Below are 23,690 nucleotides of genomic sequence, written 5' to 3' on the forward strand. Positions count from 1 at the left end.
CTCTGAGATGTTGAACATTAAAAGCAGCCATACCACCACCGAGATGACAGTGAAAATTAGCCAGCAGGGATGCCAAGAAGAACGTAGCTTTCTAATGTGTGCCATTTATGGAAAGAAATGTGTGTGTACTAACAATCATTACGTAGTCATAATCAAGTTAAAAAGTCAAAATCGATAAAATAATGATCCATGTGTGTTCTCTTTGATTTGTCATGTCTGCCATATATTTATGTTGAGCATGATGTTTCCTATTAAGGTCCACAAATCCAGTATGGCTCGTCTCTTTATTGTCACCATGTCATGCGTTATTCGTCCTGAAAGTTAGGTAAAATAAGCAATAAATACATTCATCCTTGCTACGGATAACATTGTCATTCAATGATTAATTTCAAATGTGTCAAACTGTGTGAATGTTCAAAATGTTGGCTACTTACTGTAAACTTCCAAGACCATCTAGCGAGGAGACGCAACTTGAACGGTCCTGTTCAATATAATAGATCAACGGGCATGTATACACAACATACCGAAGGAGCCAACAAGTGCCCACGAGCACCTGCCTGACTGAGAGTGTGCCCTTATGTATGCTTACTGTACATCAATTCTATCTCAAACTCTCTGGCCAAACCAGTTGCTCTACACCCTACCATATCCAGTATTAGGCTGGTTGTCTGTGGGCAGAAACAAGGAAACTGTATTGCTCAAATCCAAAGTCATGACACAGAAACAGCAAATTAAGTCATCAGGCTCTTACAAATAAGGATGTAGATAAGCAGAAGGGAAAAGACCAAGACCTTTGTCAGCGTTTCTGAGACGTGGGTGTGAAAGTCATGTCTACTAATCGTTATGTACATATTAGACTTGGCCAACTGCCCTGATGGTCTGTGCATGTGGCCCTGCGAAATCAATCTCAATCTTCAAGACAAAGGTAAAGATAATTGTACTTCAATAGCATAACTCCCTGTGGCAGTTATTGTGACAGCCAGAGAGCCTGTTGCTTCAGTCCTGTGTGTACTGCCAACACTGTGTGTATTTTGTATTTGATTTGTGTGCTTTGCCGTTCCTTGGCTGAGTGTAGCGAAGGTGCAATTGAGCTAACACAGGGGTCAGCAACCTTAGGCTATTAAGTGTATTAATGACAGTTCAGTGTTGAAAATGAGTGGTACTCCCCTTTAAAGGCTTTATAAAAGGGAAAGTTCTGACATTATGGCTTATGGCTACTAATTAAAGCTTTTACATTTATAGTAAATATATAATCTTTATTTTAGACCCTGTCCATATAAAAGAAGATAGCAAATAATATAAAAAAGACAAGCAAGCCAACACATAAAATTATACATCAATTGTCTTAAAAGTGCATCTCATGTAGGCACACCTACAATTGCACACACAAGCAATTGACTGGCACTATGCCAGGGGAAGGTTGTGCCACATTAATGTGGCGCAACAACCTCATAGCATCATTATAAGCCACTCTGAGCCTCTGCATACTCAGCTCTGCACCCTTTACAAATGCCAGAGATGAGCCGTATACAGAGGTGTGACATAGGCTCTGAACAGATCAACAGAACACAGATCATTTCCTGAGCAGCATTTTGGCTGTGCATACATTTGAAACAATCATGAGGAAATTTAGTTAAATACCCTTCCTCTGATTCTAAGGACCATTTGACGATTCTTCTGGCATTATATTTTATATATCTTTACCATACTGTGTGCAGATTGTTGAAGCCCAGCACTGTATGGAACACCCACAAAGATGTCTTAAATATGTTTTAAACAACTTTAAACCCCAAACATAGGCTTAAAAAACACTCAGTCCGGACTAGGCATTTTCTTACCTTAATCTTAGATTGATATCCCATTTTCTGAGTGATATATTGTCAGTGGCATAATTGTTTTTAAACACCGAAATGAGTCGTAGCACCAGGCACCAAAGGGTTGATCCGCCCCACGCACACGCACGCGCACACACATTGTCCCATTGTGTTGAGATTTCAAAGGGGAGGGGATTTAAAATTAGAAATTTCCAATCACAAGACATCTGGTGGGGGGGGGGGGGGGGGGTTGTGTTTGACTTGTGTGTACACAAAACATTCTCCTGTCTGCAACATATAATGACATCAAATTAAATGTTGAAGCCTATCTGACTTTTTGAGCGGTGCAAACCGCTCCTATAAGTGGCTGTGCGTGTGTCCGTAGCCTTTTTCCTCAGCGTTTTGCTATACAAAGTAAAGTAAAGTGTGTGCGTAGCATCATGTTTGTCTAGTGATGCCATATGTCGTATATCTGTAGCCTTTTTCCTCAGCGTTTTGCCATAGTAAAATGTGTGTACGTAGCATCATGTTTGTCTAGTGATGTCATGTCGTGTGTCTGTAGCCTTTTTCCTCAGCGTTTTGCCATAGCAAAACGTGTGTGTAGCACGTAAACCGCTCCATAGAGTGGCTGTGCGTGTGTCTGTAGCCTTTTTCCTCAGCGTTTTGTCATGGCAAAATTTGTGTACGTACAGTAGCATCATGTTTGTCTAGTGATGTCATATGTTGTATGTCTGTAGCCTTTTTCCTCAGCGTTTTGCCATAGCAAAACGTGTGTGTGTAGCATAGCCTGTACATCCTAGACTCAAATCCTAGTCTGAAGATGTTATGCAAGCACGACCACCACTCACTTCACATTGGGTGTGACTTTTTCCATTTTGACAGGCCATAGTTTCACTTCAAAGACCATCATGAGCCGGGCATTAGGTCTCTGATGGATTATTGAAAGCCATTCTACTTGGTCCTGAGCCACAGTGCGACGTTAACAGTATGTTTTCCTCATGATCTGCATCATTATTTGTGCCATGATGTCATACAACACTTATCTGCAATGTCTCAATAGAAGAGCACAGAGACTAAATACAACCACCCCATTGTATTAACATACTCTACCATACAGATTGGACAACATTTAAATGAATCAATTAAAAACATTTTTACATAGTTTAAATTAACTCTCTGGATCCTTCTGTGTAGCAGCCAGGAGCTAGGCACCAGTGGTGGAAAAAGTACTCAAATGTTTTACTTAAATAAAACTATCAATATTGCTACAGTATATAGAAATATTCTGTTACAAGTAAAAGTCTGCGTGGAATTCAAAGTTTACTTGCGTAAAAGTACAAAAGTATGTAGTAGAAGAAAAAGTATTGGAAATAGGAAATACTAATTACTCAAGTACAAATACCTCCAAATTACAGTACTTTAAGTAAATGTATTTAGTTACTTTACACGACTGCTAGGCACTTTGTTATTGGGGAAAGCATTTTTTGGAAACCTCTGCATTTGTGGTGTGAATTTGTCAGAACTCTCCAACAGGGACATTAATCATGGCAGGTCAGCCGTCTGTGAGTCATTATCATCATGACTATAATGCAGAATACAGTATGACTCAGCCTCTTACAGTCTAGGCCTCTGTCACGGCTCAGCTCAAGAAAAACGCTCACTCTCGACACGTGACATCATCCAGTAATCACATGCTTTTATCACCCCAGCCCAGAAATATATGGCAGTGGATCTGAAAACGTTTTAATTTCAAGAATAGCTCGACCCATAATTCTGAGAGTACAAATGGAACCAAATGCACCCGGTCCGTTTGCACTGTTATGCAGTCTGTCTGGCACGCCAGTGCAGTGGCATCCACAGGCTGTTTCTCTGGGGGGGTCTGGTACCTTTAGGGGGTCCTCAGCGTTGCTACGGGGGTTGGATCATTCTTTGACATGAACCACTTGAGTTGAACCCTATAGAATCTGTATTCTGAGGGGAACATTAACCAAAAATCGCAGATCTACAAGCTCACAACGCCTTGCAGAGCAAGGCGCTGTGTGCTTGTAGATCTGATATTTTCAGTAAAGAGGTTTTGGTGTATAGAGAGAAAAAAGAGCATACCAAGTACAGAGTAGGGGTCATTTGTTGACGGTCTAAGAAGTGGTTAAATGTCTGAAAATGCACGTTAACAAAAAGCATGAATTTACACGTGATGATAGTGCTGTCAAACAAGTCTATGAATCTATCTATGAAACCTATGGAAAAGGTTTAATAGGAATATATTTAATATAATGTATGTAGTGGGGGGGGGGGGGGGGGGTCCCTGCTTCATCTCTCTCTCAGCTAAGGGATCCTTGGTCTGAAAAAAAAACATTGAAGACTCCTGCTCTAGAGGTTTGAACTGACAGGCATTATGTGCAGCAAGCAGGCCTGCAGGACGTGTTCTGAACCATGGTGATTGATGAGGGAAAAGGATGATCGATTGATCACTTACATGCTCCCGAATTCCGTGCACCCTCCCTGCACTCTGACCTTCAGGCTCCAAGTCATCCCCGTTCTATTGTGTGACAGCTCCTGGTGCCTGCCCTGGAGCTCCGAGGGTCTTGACCCCCCCCCCCCTCCCCTCCTCGCCAGACAGAAAGTGCTGTACTGATCAGCTCATGTGTTACTGCACTCAAGGGCTGGAGTCTCCCTTCCTCGCTGCCGTCACTACCAACATGCACACACGCACACACACCATGTGGATTGTTACTACAGTTATAATGTAGGCACATAACCACCTGCTTCCATGCTGTATCAAGGAGATTTTCTGGCCCAGAGAGAGCTGCTACAACTTAAAGGGAATTGGCATTTATACAATAACGAAGGCAATAACTAACAACAAAGGGTAAATGGGTTATGCTTAGAACAGCTTAGATGATGAACAAAAAAAAAGTGTAGCTCAATAAACAAAAACCTTTTTTTTTTACAAATCTAACATAGATCTAACTAGAACTGCACTCTGTCTAGGTGCCAACGTGTGTCTTGTGCACAAGTATGGCCTACTTGTGCACCAGCAGAGCATGCCATGAGCTCTGCTGGCCTCATTGGCTGTTAATGATGACATTACCAGGAATGCTCTTATATACCAAACTCCGCTGACATCACCACTGGCATCACCAGGAATGCTGGTCCCTCATTGGCTGTTAATGATGTTGTTGCCATCATTAACAGCCGGGCTCAAACACACCTACCTACCTACCTACCTACCTACCGTACCTACCTACCTCCCTACCTCCCTAACTACCTACCTACCTACCTACCTACCTACCTACCTACCTACCTACCTAAATACATACCTACATTACTGTACCTACATACCTACCTACATACGCAGCCTTGCACGCTCTGCTGGCGCAAGTAACAATAGATAAATGTAGAACATCAGTATGAGCCCGGCCAGGAGTTAACCCACAGAGCCTAATCCTTCCACGCCGCGCCAGATTGGTTTACCTCCCAGTCTCGGCAGAGTAGTTCCGGAGCAGCAGATTGTGTGGCCCTGTCTTTCCCTAATATGGTAAGGTAAAGTTAGCCGAGTATTAAACCAATCTGGGAACTAAATCAAAATCAATAGCTTTCTTCACAAATGTGTTCATAAAGGTGTCTACTATCACCTCTGAACTTTCTCAATCACAACTCCCTTCGGAAACTTTGTGGGAGCCAATCAGAGTTGGGGACATCGGGATACCTGGTCCCGGGATTAAAGGGGTAAAATAAAATAAATTGCCAATATGAGCATATGGGGTGTGTAATTAGGGTATTTTTGGGCTGCTGAATCCATTCCAACCATTAGTTTTCAGTTAAAATGACTCCTTGGCCATAGAATAAGCCTAATTGGCTAAGTCTTAGCCAATCATGTCATTCGAGTTCACCTGTGTCCTGTTAGTCCCTATGTTTTAAACCCATTTGAGTGTTCCTTGTCAGATTGCAGCAAGTTATCCTGTGTGTCATGATGTGTGCTTACCCACCTGATCTTGAATAGTTTTCATGAATTCAAACCCTACTCCAACCATTTTTATATTACATTATAATATTATATGTCTCGTGGCCTATTTTATGGCCAAGGAGTAATTTTTACTGATAACTAATGGTTGGAATGGATTCAGCAGCCCCAAAATACCCTAATTACACACCCCATACACTCATATTGGCCATTTTTTTATTTTTCCCCCTTTAATCTCAGGCCCTCGGGATACCCAATAACTTTGATTGGCTCCCACAAAGTTTCCGAAGGGAGTTGTGATTGAGAAAGTTCAGAGGTGATAGTAGACACCTTTATGAACACATTTGTGAAGAAAGCTATTGATTTAGATTTAGTCCCCAGATTGGTTTAAAACTCGGCTAACTTTCCCTTACTAAATAGGACTGATCGTGGGTAGCTACTGGGACGTAAGTCGGGACTTGATCAACCCCAGCTGGGTCACCTGATGACTTCAGGTTACATCACTGATGATACGTCCCAGGTGCATCCATGTGATGTTGTTTTTAGTTTTTAGTTTTAGTTTTTTCATTCTAGTGATAACTTTAGTATTTGGTAAAATGCCAATATGTAATGATTGTTGATATGTATGATATATTATCAAGGTATTAGATTATAATATATATTATTATGCAATTATTATTATTATTATATTATGTCTAACCTCATATAGCTACATATACAACTACATACCTGCTGATTATTTATGCTATGTATACTGTAGATATAAACGTTTTGATTTTCTTTTCTTCGACATGCCCCCACCTTCCCCCCTTTCCTTTCTTTCCTGAAAACAACAAAATGATAGAGCATGCTGCACAAAAATGAATTCCCCCCACCGGTTTACCCCTGTGCACCTGTGTGACGTGACAATAAAACTGATTCTGACCACCCAGCACCTCCAGACCGCAATCATTTCCCTTTTGCTTTAAGAAACGCTCTGACACATCCGCTTACAGGTGTAACACTGCCCAGGTTTGAGTGCGCACGTTGTAGGCAGATAAAGAGAGACTCCAGCAGCAACATCCCACAGATCACTTGCCCTGTCAGAGTCATTCACAGAGAACCACCAGAGATCACAAAGAGCCACCAACAGGCACTGTAACAAGAGCAAGATGCCCTCGGGCCTTATACCCCCCACTCCCCATCCTCCTCACTCCATCGACCCCTCGCTGACAGCTAATGGTACTTGTGTTACACACAACCCTGAGGCTAGATGACTCTTGACACACAGATTTCTAAAGGAAATGCGTTGGTGGAGGCTGCTTAAGATCATAGTTTAATAGAACTTTAGACTAGAGCATGAATAGATTTAAAAAAAAAACTACAGATTCACATCATTTAACCACTTAAGCAATATGTACTTTGCTGTATGATGAATAGTGAAAATAGAAGTATCTACAAGCTGTATTGCAATTCATTGTGAGTATGTAGATCATCTGATTGATTGATTGAATATTTTATTTGCAGTTTGTATAGGAAAAGCACAAGACAGTACAGTTCAGATACAAGGTCTACTAATAGGATTTAAACCCAAGAAAGTACTATGTCTTGTTTACATTCCGGTCCTTTTGTACTCCATTCATAAAGACATTACGCTATATGCAAAACATATAACAGTCAGAAATCACCTTTGCTATCTTTGAAAAATGACACCAACTGTATAACTATATGCCCAAAATAGTAAGACCAGCTTTAAAGTGGTTATTGAAATAATTTGTCCTATGCATATTGCATAATACACAACAACAATCTTGCAGCAGGCTTGTGTCTGTAGATGGATTTCTCTTTCATGGCCTGCGCTCCTCTTTTGATCCTATAGGCTTAGAAGGTATAGCGTGGAAGTGGGGAGTGCTAGCTGCTTTGAAACCCAACACTGTCTGGCTACAGAAGCATCCCTGGGGAGCCCATGAAAGTGACGCAATGGGAAGAATGGTTTAGGAATCACTGTAGTGGGCAGCCGTTGTGGAACAGTGGTTAAGGAAACCAGATCAAATGAGTTCCTTTTGAAAGGCCTTCGGATCAGATTTGACGTTAACTGCCCACCTGTCAAGACCACTGGACCTAAGTTTCCACTTAATTATGTCCATTAGCAACAAAGAAAGCGGTAGTAGAGCTCAATTATGGCATTTTGAACAAAACATGACACCACAGACAACTTTGCTGCTGGGAGGCAAGTGGAAGCATTGTGTCAGGTATTTATGCCTGGTTAATTTATACCTGGTTGGGCATCTTGCCGCAATAGCAGATCTTTCAGAGTTTGCAGATCTGCTAGTTTAGTATAAATAAATCAGGCTTTTGAAGAGCTCATCTACATACAGTATATGCTGAGAAAGGACCTTAGTTTAGTAGAGCTTCAAAGAGTAGAATACACAGTAACATCCTCTCTGAAAATGTATCCATTTGTGACTCCAAGAGTGTACACTCTCAGAATAAAACAGACACACTTAGTCAAGCATTGGAGCACCGCTCAAAAACCCAAATAGTGGAGGTACTTCTGTGGCTTACTGGTGGTGTGCACAAGACATTTGCCGATGATTGAATTTGTTCCCAGTGGCTTGTGAGATTAAATGTTTATAGAGTGATAAGAGTAGTAACACATGTTATAGATTCTATTTTGTACAGATAAGAGTACAGGCGTGCCTGTAGATCTTGACTTGACCCTTGGTGTGGTTTGAAAACTATTGTGGTAGAGCATGTTAAACAAGGTACTAGTAATAGATCAAATAAATAGCAGCCTTCTGTGTTTGGCACACTCAGATTGTTCAAGGGTGTTACTGGGAGTTTGGTTCTGCCTGTGTGATTGAGCCAGCCAGGAGTAGTATGTGTTAAAATGATCTACACCTGTGAGCTGCATGCTTACCTCTTTTTGAGCTCGAGTTTGAATTAACAACATTGCATTTCCAACCTACAAGTACAAAAGAGTAATACAAAACTATATCAACGGAACCAATCCATCTTAAGAGCTTTTCAGGCTGGTCTAGCCCACTGCAAGGGGCACAGCTACTGTGCCTAATACACAGAATGTATATGAGATGAGCTGCTTGTGTGTGACACCTTGGAAAATGGTCAAACTATGGTTTGAAAGGGCTGAAATAGGCAATGTCTCCCATGTGATCTGATAACAATGTTAAATGTACATCTGCTCTATTAGATTTTTGTTTTGTTTTCTTTTCTTTTTTTGGCCAAGCGTTGCCTGGACAATGGATGATAACCTGTCATCCACAGCTGCCATTGTTCCTACTGGACGTGTACGTACAAAACCACAATAAAAAAGAAATATGCCCCCCCACCCATCTAAAACCCTTGTCACCACCATCCCCCATGGAGCTCTCTTTTGTCCCAGATCGGTGGTAAGCTCCCTGCATTTATGTGCCCTCCGTGTGGAGAAGGATCAAGAGTGTAGGGTGCCACGCAGACATCTGTCCCACAGATATGGTGTGAATGCATCTAAGCAATATGGTAATAAGGGACACATTCACTTCATATTTTATTCAAGCCTTTTAATATACAGATTTAAATAAAAGACTCTTATGCTACTTGGGTTTCATCAACGCATGCATGCAGCTCCCCAGAGATTCTAGCCAATGGTATAGTTATGGCTATGAGAAACACAGAGGCCTAGAATTCTTTGATTTAGAAACTGGGATGAATTTAGACTATGATGCATAAATACACATATAGATTGTGTACACGTTTATTCTGTTACAGTGATATAACGGACACATTATAAGGAGATGACTGTCTTTACCTCCTGGTGTTCTACTACAGTGTCACACAATATTCAAGATTTATTTATTTCTATGTCCCATTACACACGTGCTAGACTGGCCTACTCGGGAACTATGCAAGTCGTTAAAGATGCAGGTTGGGACTGCATGCCCCACCCGATTATGCAATAACCGTTTTACCGTCTATGTCCGTTTTATGCATATATGGAGATCACTGATGACATCAGTACATGCCCATATACAGTATGGTAATCAGTGTATACTAGTATAGCGGGCAGGGGCTCTGTCATGAACAAAGTTAAACATTGTGGTCATTTAGAATTCAATACCTACTGTATACACACACCTCTACGAATCAGGGGTATGTCCGGTGTCTGATGCTTCTGGTGTTTGGGGTTTTCAGGAATATACTGTACAAGTTGTAACACTGCGATCTAATCTGTGTATTGGGCCTGCCTTAATAAAGTGCATAAGCACCGTATGTATCATGTACTGTACTGTAGTTGTTTGCAGCACTTGTGTATACACACCTACAGTAAAGCTCTGTGTGTGTGTGTGTGTGTGTGTGTGTGTGTGTGTGTGTGTGTGTGTGTGTGTGTGTGTGTGTGTGTGTGTGTGTGTGTGTGTGTGTGATATGATATGAAGCATATGGTTATATGGCAATTCTTTCACGCGCACACACACACATACAGTTGGTGATGCTGCCAAGACTGCGTGAACCCCCTCTGTCATAGTTACATAATCCATCTGCTACTCTACTATAGGGGACTGAGAGTATCACCTCCAGATCAAGACAAGGTGACACCGTGCCCTTGGCAGTCCTCCCAACATGAGCCATATCAGCATTGAAACCTGCAGGAGGTAAGATACGATTCATTGAATTTTTTGTCACATGCTCATGCATGTACAGTGAGATGTTGGTGCGGTACACACTAACAGACTGCTTCAAGAAATGTCCAACATAGGCCTATATAAAATATGATACAAGTTGGATGCTTCTAGTAATGAGCAGTGGTGTAGTCTAGATTTTTGCAGAGGGCATACTGTGATTATTCCCTCCCACACGCACGCAAGACAATTAACCCCTAACCCTGCTCAACGGGCGGCTGTGTAACCTAACTGTTCCCTTGGTGCCGAATAAATGGCATCCAATTCAGTTAGTATGGGTAAATTCAGAGAACATGTACAGTATGTGCAAATGTACTGTGGAAAAATACCCAACAAAACAATTAGTATTATTATGAAGCAGATGAATGTATAAGTTAGTTAACCATACAATGACAATAACAGCATCATGTGGTGAACTACAATGATTCAAAAACACTGCATGTGCTCTGCTGGAGCAAATGCCTGGACCTGGTAAATTTACAGGTCAAAGAGAGTTGACCTGGCAGTTCAGTTTTTCAAAGCTCTGATCGCCTGAGGGAAAAAGCTCTTTCTATGCCTCTCTGTGGTGGCTTTGTGACAGCGCAGCAGTGGTGGATTCTTTTGCCACTTTATACGACTACTTCATACATTTCAGAGGGAAATATTTTACTCTAGTTCACTATTTGCATATCATTTCTAAAAGAAGCTTTTAAAATACAACTATTCCACTGGTTTCCAACCATTTGGATGTTGATATCTTACACAAAGCAGTATAGTCAGGGTCACATATCCATCAAATATGTGTTGTTCACAGGTCAAACAAATAACACATTTTCCTCTAAATTTCTCACATCGTTTCATTTCAATACATTTTTTTAATTATCCAATAGTTTACCAAATAAATCATAGATTAGATGAAAAACCTAATTTGTGTATCAGAACTTTCCTCTTCCATTCCAATCATCTCACAACTTTAGGTTGGGAACCACTGGACTAAACTATAACAAACTGTTTATAAAATAGTTCTAGCAAACTCTACCTTCAGTAGCTAAAACACTAACAGCTGCTTACACAGATTCTTCAGTTTGACACTAAGGCTTGCCCACCTGCCCCCAGCAGGTAAATAAAACGTCAGGGCAGGTGAAGTTGGCTTTCAGGTTGCCCGACAGGGCAAGTGCTCATTTGAGAGGGGACACAAATGTCTATAAACACAACACAAGATATCTGTCTATCTAAACACCTGAACGTGGCATTACCTTAGGGCAAGTAGAACATGACCTGTACTTGCCCGATGGGCAAGTGCCTCTGAGACCTTAGTGTCATCCCCTGTGATGTAATATAATATCAATTAGTGACCAAACACTTTTACTTATACTTTTTTGCCAAATGTCGGTGGGGGAAGTGTGGGATAGGGGAAGGGGTTTCTGTTTGTATTTTTATTTCATATATATCATATCAATCTTAATCTTAAGAGTGTATACTTGCCCCTGGGTTTTGTCAGAAAAAGCATTAAAAAGATGTAATGTAATGTATGTATATTATGCTATTGGTGCTTTTAGCTAGTAAAGGATCTGAGAACTTCTTTCACCCTGCAATACACGTTTTAATGCATGTTTATCAGTGCTGAGATTATAATATAAATATAATACTATATTTTCATGTCAGTTAAAGAAACCACTGCAGAGCTGAGTTTGTACTACTATTCACTGATGTGAACTGGCTGTTGAGTGGGGGTGGTCTGCAACAGATGCTGGATACAGCAGCATGCCTGATGCAGATCACAGCTGGCATCCCCTCTCTGCCAGCCGCTTTGACAGGTTACTATACATGCAGATAGACACGCATTATAGGAAAAAGCCTTGCTTTTTTTTTGAGCGGTGGTCACAACGCTCCTATACGTGGCCGTGTGTGTGGGTCTGTCTGTCTGTCTGCGTGCGTGTCTGTCTGTCTGTCTGTCTGTAGCCTGCAGTAACCTTTTCTGACCACACATGTTAAGGGAGGGGCGCTGTTGTTCAGGCCAGGCCAGACCAGGCACACACACACACACGCACACACACACAGGGGGGAAGGGGGAACCACCGCTCAGTTCACACGGGTGTGATTTTTGTTTGACCAATGGCCTGGCACTAGTATGACAATGGGGGGGGGGGGGGGGGGGGCACGCGACACTGCAGCACGACAGAGTATAAACCTTTAGAAGAAAAAAATCTATTTGCACTCTTTATTAGAACAATTGTGAAGCTTATCACGCATGGTTTGTTACTTTACAATTTGAACATAACAATTTGATTAGCCAAAAGAAAAAAGGCAAAAATATTAATTTACTATCATGTAAACTTTGTCAGGTGTCAGATCAGCATCAACATATCAGATAAACAAGAACACAAAGAATTCAATGCGTTTTCTTTTGTTGCAAAATTTTAACTCTCAAATAAATCTCTAAACTAAAATCTAACATTAGATCAACTTCCCTTTAAAATAAAAAGGTTCACTCACTCTATATTGCTATCTCTCCATCTATTCAGATATACCTAAAGAAACCTGTGTCACAAATGCTGAAGCGCTATGAAGAGTGATGTGGGTGGAGTTTCTTTATTCATAACCGCCAGATGAATAAACCATGTACTGTACAGAGATGGGTCATTGTTGCCCTGTTAAATATTGATTGATCTTCACTGCATGAACACATCCTCAGACCGACAAGACTGGTACACGAGAGGCTCACATGTCAAAGGACAGACATGGTGGGCAAGCCTTCCTGAGTGACCTTGCCCCCTCATAGGAGAAGCACCATTTATCCTACCTGTAGAGAATAAATTAGCATCACACGATGACAGCTGTCAGGTCCATCAAATGAAGCACCATTTTGGTCGACTGAGAGGTCTTCCAAGCACAGCGTATCCATGGTCTGCACAGATAGATACTCTCCTTGCTTTGTTCTTCTATTTCACATTTAATTATTCAGCATGCGATCCGTTGTTTTGCAGCGGTATGTGAAGAAATGCATAAATGTATACATGTGACACACTGCACTACATCCTTCAGCTGATATGGACAGACACCCCTCGGGTCATGTCACAACCATGTCAGGCAGAGGATGCAAATATTCGATTAGATTTCAGGCTGCAGGTCTTATTTTATTTTATAAACAGTATATATACCGGTATATGCCTTGAGAGAGACAAATAAAAGGTGAAAGCCAGCATAATGATGCATAAACCTCTGTGCTTGTCCATAGTCTTCTCTTTAAGAGGCTGTGTGTTTAAGACACTCCTGTAATGCTAACATAATGTCTTGGAGAATGGAATTTCTGTTCTCCTTGGACACCTAAGAGAAAATACAGTAACAATACGGAGGTTAGAAACCCTACAAATGGTAGTATAATGGCAAGTGGCATACTTGCCAGTATATATGTTGATGATAATGCTATATATATAATTATAGCACCTTTTTATAGCATCTTTTCCCATAGTACCCGTGGGTCATAAAAGTAAGTGCGTGTGTGTGTGTGTGTGTGTGTGTGTGTGTGTGTGTGTGTGTGTGTGTGTGTGTGTGTGTGTGTGTGTGTGTGTGTGTGTGTGTGTGTGTGTGTGTGTGTGTGTGTGTGTGTGCGTGCGCGCGCGTGTGTGCGCGTGTGTGCGTGCGTGCGTGTGTGTGTGTATACTGTATATACATATAATATGCACACACACCTACTATTAATATACTGTATGCACACACACCTACTATTAATAACTACCCAGGCAGTTATGGTAAGCATTATATGCATGGTAAATATCCAAAGCTACGATCGGATTAATGTGATGAATTATTGTGACATTTCAGAGAGTCCATTGTTGTTCGGGATCGGTCACGCAACATCTCAGGGTTAATCCCGCTATAGGGGAGGGATAATGGGGTGGGTGCCACACCCCCCCTGACAAAGTGAGCAGACAAGGGAACTGAAGCAGATTGCCTATCTACAGTATAAGACCTACTGAATGCCATGTAAACAGCTTTCCGTGCTGTGGTGTGGAGGGGCTTAAAAGTGTGTGTGTGTGTGTGTGTGTGTGTGTGCGTGTGTGTGTGTGTGTGTGTGTGTGTGTGCGTGTACACACAGGTCATGTGTTACTGTCTGAATAGTCAATGATATACGGTACTCACAGTGAAGAGCTTGACGTCCCTCCTGCTCCGCACTTCCTCCACCAGGCCTAGAGGTTTTCCCTTTGGGACGGGGATGGTACCCAGGATGCAGACGTTGCCGCTCCCCAGGGTCTGCCTCACAGCCCTTATGAATGGCTGGCTGAAGAGCTCCATTTTCCCGATCTCGTCGATGACAAACAACCTCCTACTGCCTCCGTCGGCAGACCCCACCTGAGGCAAGAGATGGACAACAACCCCACTGTCAATACATACTGTGCTGTACATAGACCTGCGCAGAGATATTTAGGCATTCATACAATATGCTTTACTAATGCTTACAATCAGGAATAATAATTGTATTTACTGGAAGCACTTAAGGCGGGTATAGTCATTGACTGTGAACTCATACGTGGTCACACATGCGTCGACCCAAAATAGTTTAGTCAGATATCAGAGTGGTCGTTGTCACATTCCAGTGTGATTGACTGATGGTGCCGTGGCATATGTCGTTCAAGCTGCACACGCGATGTGACCTGCAGTGATTATAGAATGGCCATAAATGAGATGAAAGTGGAAAATGTGCCGCCATTGCCGCCAAGGCCTTATAGCACATGTGTGCACACCAGGATCTCAATTTACATGCAGGATTAATCAGCCAGTGACAGCCAGACGGCACCGGCATGAACACTTAAAGTGTCACTCTGGAATTTATGCAGGCATTTGCAGGCCTTCAATTACAACCATCGGTTCTGGTTGAAGCAAAGTGCTGATGACTTGATAAGTGGGTACAACATGAATGTTTTCCCTATACTGTGATCAATTAATGAGGGTCACCTTCAATGTCATTGTGCAGCACTATTAGCTTACATTTCTGAAGAGAGGTAGAGCCAGGCTTTCAAATGAAGGCAAATCAACGACATACTGTCCGACCGTGTATTCTCGTCTTCCATCAGATGCACCCGCATTATCTCTGTAAATTGAAATGAGGTGGTGTTCAGATGTGGGGGGACAAAACACATCACAGCGGCACAGCCTAAATGATAATTAGTTTAATAGTTTTTTACCCTACATATTTATTTTCTTTTTTTTCTACTCATTTATATGATGATGTCATTAAATGTTTCGTGAATTGAGTCGCCAGGACCCCAATGGAAACAGGCCATAGGATTTCTTGGAAAAATCCTTTTAGCGGACATTGTATTGTACTGTACTTCCCTGTACCTGTCTCTGCAAACTCTTAATGAAGTATTCAATCAATAAATCAATCAAATTTGACATGACAATTTGCAGTAACCTTATTCTGGACAGGCGGCCCCTCTCTCCTGCTACTGTGACCACATCAAAGCCAACTCTCCGGCCTCCCTCTCTGACCTCTTGTGTATAGAATCCATCCACGCCCACACCTGAACCTGATGACATCATAGCCTCACAGGCCTTCTGGACCAGTGTGGTTTTCCCCACACCTACAGTATGCAGAAAAAGGGGAGACAGTGCAATATAATTGCTTTTAAATGAAGGGCTTCTGTGCCTGTAAAAGTTTATTGCATGGCATGGGTGATATTTTCATTTCTTTGCCCAAGGCACTGTTTGACATACTGTATGACATCTTTAGCTGGCCTCAATCTGGAAAAGGAGTATTTTCCCCTCTCGGTTGTTCCATATACTGCAAAATGATTTCTTTCTGAGTGTTACTGTAGATTTAGCCTTGGATCGAGACTATACAGGGGTCATAAAAATGTATGTCCGTACACGGACAATTATGTCCGTGGCAAGACTTGGTGTTGTCTGTGGCAAATTTTAGATATTGTTTTGACACATCATTATAATGTTCTTATTTTGGTTTATCACAATACCCAATTACTGAATGTCAGTCTCCATTTTTTTTTTACCAGAATATGTATGATACTGATGACACTGACTTACTACAACACTATAGCACTCCCTTAACTCACTAGAGTGCACAAATGGAAACAAATGGACCCGGAAGTGTCCATTTGTGCACTCTCAGGGTTACATACCTTTTATGGCCTTTCAGGGCTAGCTCTTAATATGTTTCTGGTAATATTATTGTCCACTCATTTTGTATTGTAAATGGCATTTTCACAAAAATGATCACCACAAGCCAGCATGGTGATGACCCCTGAGACTATAGAAAAAGTCAGACTTGCCATCAAGACTATCATGTCTATGTATTTTATCAAGTCTAACTTTTACTATAAAATCAATAAATTACATCTATGATAGTCTTGATCTATTGGATCATCAAGACTATCTGATTTATTTTATTGATTTTTACAGTATGCACAAAGTAAAAGTCAGACTTGATAAAATACATCAGAAGATCAGTGGTGTAAAGTATGAGAACATATATTCTCAAGTACTGTACTTAAAGGACCTACACCATGAATTTTCACTTTTTCTATTTTAAAACCTTTTTTTGGGGTCCCACTGGCACCTTCTATCCTCACAAAGTCCTATTTCTGACCGTTGTGTCTTTCTCTGGTTTTGGGCAGACAGAGATTAAAAGCTTTCCACGGGTTCTCAGAACAGTGCTGTTCTGAGAGTTGACGAGAGTGACGTCACTCTCGTTCCCCCCCCCCCCCCGCCCTTCAGGTAAAAACCAGAGCTACTCTTCTAAACCCAGCCCCTCATTTGTTTCTAATTTGCTTAGCCTCCACTTCCATCTGCAGCTGGCTTACTGTTCTGGGGCTGCTCACTCAGTGCTCTCACTCACTTTTATTCTATGAACATTTTTGCTATCAACATGTCCAAGGAGAAGTCTTAACGTTCCTGGATTGCACTATAAATGTGACGTTATAGACTGCGAGGACCCAAGCTTCGTCCCTTCTAACAAGGAAACAAAAGACCTATTTTTAATGATCCGAGGCCTTCTGAAGCCTGGGCCTAAATTTTCCGCGGTGGCCGGGTGGGAGCTCGCGGTGGCCGGGTGGGAGCGAGCCGCGGAGCTCGCCGCGGTGGCCGGGTGGGAGCGAGCCGCGGTGGCCGAATCCACCGCGATTTCTTAACCAAGTAGCTGCTTGTCGCGGCCGGGACCGCCGCAGCTCCGACCCGGTGGACAGAGCGGCGGCCCCGGTCGCGACAAGCAGCTCCGACCCGGTGGACAGCGGCGGTCCCGGCCGCGACAAGCAGCTCCGACCCGGTGGACAGAGCGGCGGTCCTGGCCGCGACAAGCAGCTCAAGCAGACTGTCCCGGTCCTCCCTTCACTCTCCCCGGCTATAGAGAGCTTAATCACTGTCCCCGGCTAGAAAGAGCTCCACACCCCGCCTCTCCTCTCTCTATCCACGGCTACACGCCGCCTCTTCTATCGCTGTCCCCGGCTATAGAGAGCTGGCCACCCCGCCTCACTCTTCACTATCTCCGGCTAGAAAGAGCTCCACACCCCGCCTCTCCTCTCTCTATCCACGGCTACACGCCGCCTCTTCTATCGCTGTCCCCGGCTATAGAGAGCTGGCCACCCCGCCTCACTCTTCACTATCTCCGGCTAGAAAGAGCTCCACACCCCGCCTCTCCTCTCTCTATCCATGGCTACACGCCGCCTCTTCTATCGCTGTCCCCGGCTATAGAGAGCTGGCCACCCCGCCTCACTCTTCACTATCTCCGGCTAGAAAGAGCTCCACACCCCGCCTCTCCTCTCTCTATCCACGGCTACACGGGGCCGCTGCTGCCCGCTGCGCTGCAGATGAAAACGCTCCAAGCCTCCAACCAGGAGGAAGAGGATTTGACAGTAGGCTTATATCATACAACATAGGCCTACAGTAGGCTATAATCAGAGCTGGAACATTATCCTATTTTTGTATTGGCCCAATATTACATTATTTGTTGTCGACAACGTTGGAGAGGGGGGGAGGGGGAGGGTGGAAAAACCCCACTAGATGCGCCACTGAGCAAACAAAGGCCGTTTTGGTATTGCAGCTGCAGGGCCTAATAATAGCACAGCTATAAGAAACAAGAGGAATGGTCAGGGTGTGTGTTGGGGGTTAAGACCTGTCTAAGACTCAATTTTGAGCATATATTTATACAAAAAATATAGTTTTAAAAGCATGGTGTAGGCCCTTTAAGTACTTTTTCTTTTTAATAATAATTAACAAACAAATGAAGACCTTTAGAACACCTGAAAATCAAGAGAAGATTCATCATGCAACCAACACTTTTGAAAAACATTCATGTTAAATGGACACCTACTCCACCTCTATAATTTAAGCCCCATTTATAGTTGGGGAAAGTTAGCCCAGTCTTACCAATAGCTTTCTTCACAAAATGTGTTCATAAAGGTGTCTACTATCACCTCTGAATTTCAATCATGACCCCTCACATGCTACTTATAAGCATATAGTAGAGTCAAAGGGACCCCAACTTTGATTGGCTCCCACAAATGGGTTGGAAAGAATTCAGAGGTGATAGTAGACACCTTTATGAAGACATTTGTGAAGAAAGCTATTGGTAAGCAATGAGCATTTAGTTCCCAGATTGGTCAAAGACTCGGCTAACATTCCCTATTACACGGGCACCCAAATCCAGTCTGGCAACCAAACCAAATCTGGATGTGTCACACGGTGTCACATCCAGATTGGAATCTGATTTGTTCCATGTGACCATTTAAACCAATCGGATTCCAATCTGGATGTGGCACAGATCTGATTCAGGCTGCCAGTGTAAATGGGGCCTAAAAAGAACAGATAATACAGGTCCAGAGAAGCAGTAGTGGTCTGTTGAGTAGCCATGAAGTCTACTGAACCTACAGTACTACCCAAGTACAATTTTGAGGCATTTTACTGGAGTATTTCCAATTTTCAGTACTTTTACTTATACTCCATTACATCTCAGAGGCAATTCAACATTGTACTTTTACTCCATTACATTTATTTGAAAACTTTAGTTATTAGTTATTTGTAGATTTTTTATTATAAAACATACATTCCAGTAACCACTTCAGCATTCAGCCCTATATCGGCCATTTGAAAATAGACGATCTACAAGCTCACAATTTCACGATGCAACGCATTGTGAGCTTGTAGATCTGCTATTTTCAAAATATGTTTGTTCTGCATAATGAGTGCTTTTACTTTTGGTACTTCATCTTCAAGCACATTTTTATGCCAATACTTTTGTACTTTTACTCAAGTAAAGGTATAATTCCAGACTTTTACTTGCACAGAGTATGTCTATATTGCAGTATTGATACTTTTACATAAGTAAAACATTTGAGTACTTTTTCCATCGCTGGTGAAGATGTTACACCGTTTGTCATATTGCCAGGTTGTTTTCAGCAGAACGGTCATCAACGATATCGTAACAGTCAGGCAGATTAACTTAGCTCAGTATAGCAGCCTAGACATTAAACTGTCTCGTTACCTGGAGGTCCTGTCAAGAAAACGTGTTTAATAGACATTTCGAGTCACACCAGAGTAATATTCACTCCTCCATGGAGCTCATGAGGCAGCTGCTGCTGCTGCTGCACTGCACTTCCGTACACAGAGCTCGCACATGCGCACTGAACATGTGAGCGTGTGCGTGGCACTGTGTGCGTGTGCGCGCGCGGCGTGCGTGTGCGTGTGTGTGCGTGTGTGTGTGTGTGTGTGTGCGCGCGTGCTGTGCTGTGCTTGCTTGCCCTGGCCTTGACTAACCTCGCCTCTAAAATACAAAGCTATTAAACGTAGATGAGAGATTGTTTTGACAAGGTTAGATATTGGGTAATTTGGGTTTATATTATCCATAATATAGGCTACTATATATTATATAAAGTTATGATTCAACTTTTCAAATATCTTCACACCATTCCATGCTCAAGGTTAGTGCCTTCTACCATCCTTTAATTACTTTTCAAAAATGCACCCAGTATTTAAGTAGTATAGGCCATCTTTATTTAAACAAATTCACAAAGCTTAGCATCACAACAACTCAGATCTGACCAAATCTAGGGGGGGGGGGGGGGGGGATGTAAAAGCACTGTACAATAAATAACTTTTTATCTATGCCCCTCTAGCTGCTAACCAATGCCACACTCATCAGTACCCCATTCAGGGCAGCAGTGACGTATGTGAATGACATCAGTCATCTCTAATTTGGCATAAAGAGAGACTGGGGGGAGACAGATACACAGAGATGCCTGCCCTGGAATTACACTTTTATTAATCAATATATAATCATAATTGACGTCATAGACTAGCCTCCAACAACTATGATAATGGGTATTCCACTAAGTGCTCTGACAAAGTGTACAACAGACATCGGCCTAGTTTAAAATAATAACAATTTGTGTATTGATAGGGTTTTTGGTTCATGCATCTTTTCAGCATCTCTCAAACAGATTTTCACATCCAAGTTAAAGGGTTTTTCCGATACAGGTTATTATGGGTTACTAACCCTATAGCTAATGATACATTTTAGATGATTTCTTGACACCAATCTCTTCCCTTACTGCAGGAGGTTTCATTTGATATTATAAAATTCAGAGCCCAACCAATGCCTTTGTTTAACCACTTATGCCCGATAATACGTTTTTCAAAAATATCTGATAATAAGTGAGTAAAAGAATAATGGGACATGACGGCTGCGTAATGCCGATACTGATACTGAAAAAAAAAGTCAAAGTGTGGCCAATATATTGGCTCGACTGATATACAGTATATGTATATTTTACACCCAGTCATTAAACAATAAAGACCCATTGGCAGGAGGGTCTGGGGGAGGTAATACTAGAGGACGGGTGTATATAGATCTTCTATCTGTACAAGAAAAGCTCTAATAATTCATTGTAAAGTGGTACACCATACCTACTACTAGACTAAGGCTTTGTTGCTAGTGCATCTAATTTTCTTAGATTGGGGGGGGGAAAAAATACTTCAGTTTGGCCGTATTGGCTCCTCCAATAAATTGGAGAAATGTGCGGTCCATTCTTCCAATTAATTGAAAGGAATACAGTTCCTAGTCATTCTGATTGAAACAACGTACCGTATATGGTTTTGCTGCGCAGTTTACTATTAGCCAATTTGTATTATACTTTTCCATCTGTTTATGACTGTGTTATTTTCATTTTCTCAGTCCGTTATTTTTGTTTTTAGCAATAAGTCAATGTCACTTTGTCTTTTCATATATCTTTTACTTTTGTATAAATGCTCTGATGACACAATTGTATGGTCTTGCAAAATCCAAATAAACAGTTTATAACAAATAGAAAACAATTATTAAAGACCAGATATCGTGCTGTTTACATAGTGTATCCGGGGAGCTTGTGGGCTACAAGCTCAGAGATGTGTTGGTAATTGTTTTTTAAATCCAGAGAACCAAGCTCATCTCCCAGCTCCTCTACGTCCCGGGGTTCAAATCCTTTAGCACTCTTTTGGCTTCCCGATAAACTGAAAATCTCTGTAACGGAGGCCTTCTTTGCTCTGGAGCTATTTGCCTTCTGTGATCTGAAGCGTACCGTGGGGACTGCAGCAGCAGGCCCATCTCGGTCATCATTATCAGAGGAAATGCTGAGTGCCGAGGCCAGGGTACGTGGTCGTATTATGTGTGTACCCCTCAGTGACTGCCGTGGAGAGCTGGGGGCTTTAACTGGCACAGGGAGGACAGTTCTCTTGTGGAACCGTTCCGTGGCGCTGTCAGAACTGCAGAGGTCGCCACCGGGAGGAGACCTGCTGGGTGTCTTGATGAAAGCAGGCTCCGGGCTACTCAGAGGGTCAGGAGAGCATGTGACAACGGGGTCTGGGGAACAGCCATCACTAGGATCAAGACTGGTAAAGTCATCAACGTAATCTTCTACTCCCTCGCCTCCACTGCTGGGATGTGAGTTTGTGGATTTTGGGCTGTTAACTGGACTGCTTGCTGGAGTTTCCATTTTCTCTTTGCTCCTTCGGGAACCGCCGGACTGTGTTTGACCTGATTCACTTTGATGGTCATTATTGTCTCTCTCCTGTGCTGCTGCATGCTCGTAGTCCATGCTGGAAACTGGAATCAACAACCTCATGTCCGAGTAAGAATGTTTGGATTTTTCCTCATCTTGCTTAGCATCAACTGCGATGCTGCTAATGGCCGTCTCAACATTTTCATCAAGACTTGTCCTCTGGTTTAAGACCTTATTTCTTTGCTTTATTGCCTTATTAGCGTTTGAAATCATTGGTTTGTTTTGTTTCAACCTGAGATGGAATGTCTTAGTTGTCCCATATGACAGCTTTTTCCGATTACATGTATGGATAGGTTTATTGTCAAGGCAGACATCTTCCCTTCTCATCTTACTGTATTTAACCTGTCTTTCCTGTACCGGTTTTGTGGAAGAAATATGTTTTGGCGAGTGAGTAGCTTCTAAACAGGGCCTAGCAACTTGTCTGGTTTTATACATCAATCTGGTTTGGCCCTCTCTTTGCGGGCTTCCCAGACTAAATGTAGGCTCTGTGGGAGCTTTGTAGATCCATGCTAGATTGGGGTGAATATTTAGAGGCACTTGCTGGGTCTGTCCATTCAATTGTGACAGCTCAACAACAAGAGCATTTAGCAGAGGCAACTGCCTTAAAGCTTCTCCAAGGACATTTGGTGTAACCCCCATTTCCTGGTGCTCTTGGACACATCTCATTTTTGCATCGTGTGTGACTCTCTGGTCGATCAATTGAGATTTTGGACCTTCACTTTCAGTCTCTACATCCTCCTCTGACCATACATCTTCCATTGAAAGAAGCTCTGCATTTAGTTTCAACAACTTGTAATTTGTCACCTCGTTTTTGCCCGACTTCTCTACAGAACTATTGTAGAAGAGGCGTGGAGGGCAGAACACAGCTAAATCCTCTTCTAATGTCTGCTCATTTTCTTCGGGTGCTTGATGCATTTCGCTTCTTGTCTTGTGTTCTGTCTGAGTAGCTACACAGACAACATCTTCCTGCATTGATGTCACATTCTTGTTTAGGTGACCATTCACTTGCAGTTGCAAGTCCTTACAGAGATCGGACTTCTGCAAATTTGGTGACTGTAAAAGCCATGTGTTGGTAAGCGATGGTCCTTTAATAGCAGAGTTCTCCTGCATGCATTTGCTTCCACGTGTGCTGTGTTTTGCTGAGACATGTGGCAATAAACTAGGTCCTAGACTCACAAGTTTATAACCCAAGGAAACCAACCCGATTTTCTGTCCCATGAGATCATATAAA

At 42.3% G+C, this 23,690-nt stretch overlaps 2 protein-coding genes across 3 annotated transcripts; both read right to left on the minus strand.

Moving 5' to 3' along the window:
• Positions 1–12,656: 12,656 nt before the first annotated feature.
• On the minus strand, positions 12,657–20,024 carry ntpcr (nucleoside-triphosphatase, cancer-related). 2 transcript variants are annotated; one of them, XM_080740336.1, is made up of 5 exons: positions 19,909–20,024; positions 15,829–15,997; positions 15,402–15,504; positions 14,556–14,765; positions 12,657–13,739 (listed from the first exon to the last, which is right to left on the minus strand). In XM_080740336.1, the coding sequence occupies exons 1-5, from the start codon at positions 19,943–19,945 to the stop codon at positions 13,659–13,661; spliced, it is 600 nt and encodes a 199-aa protein (XP_080596462.1). In that variant the 5' UTR covers positions 19,946–20,024; the 3' UTR covers positions 12,657–13,658. The 2 variants fall into 2 exon arrangements, with proteins under 2 accessions (XP_080596462.1, XP_080596461.1); XM_080740335.1 differs by having other exon boundaries at positions 19,766–20,012.
• Positions 20,025–21,763: 1,739 nt separating this feature from the next.
• Positions 21,764–22,522, minus strand: map10 (microtubule associated protein 10; the record flags this gene model as incomplete). Its single annotated transcript, XM_080740653.1, has 1 exon — positions 21,764–22,522. One exon carries the CDS (start codon positions 22,520–22,522, stop codon positions 21,764–21,766), a length of 759 nt encoding a protein of 252 aa, XP_080596779.1.
• Positions 22,523–23,690: the final 1,168 nt, after the last annotated feature.

The sequence above is a fragment of the Nannobrachium achirus genome (genome assembly GCF_963921795.1).
Source record: "Nannobrachium achirus genome assembly, chromosome: 13".
NCBI classification, from domain to species: domain Eukaryota; kingdom Metazoa; phylum Chordata; class Actinopteri; order Myctophiformes; family Myctophidae; genus Nannobrachium; species Nannobrachium achirus.

Excerpts from the sequence above, each read along its gene's own strand:
- ntpcr (XM_080740335.1), bottom strand. The coding sequence starts at position 19,835 with ATGACCGTTCTGCTGAAAACAACCTGGCAATATGACAAACGGTGTAAC. Across the intron at positions 15,998-19,765 it reads CTTCACCAGCGATGGAAAAA|GTGTGGGGAAAACCACACTG; the intron begins GTACTCAAATGT and ends TGCATACTGTAG. Across the intron at positions 15,505-15,828 it reads GGCCGCCTGTCCAGAATAAG|AGATAATGCGGGTGCATCTG; the intron begins GTTACTGCAAAT and ends TTCAATTTACAG.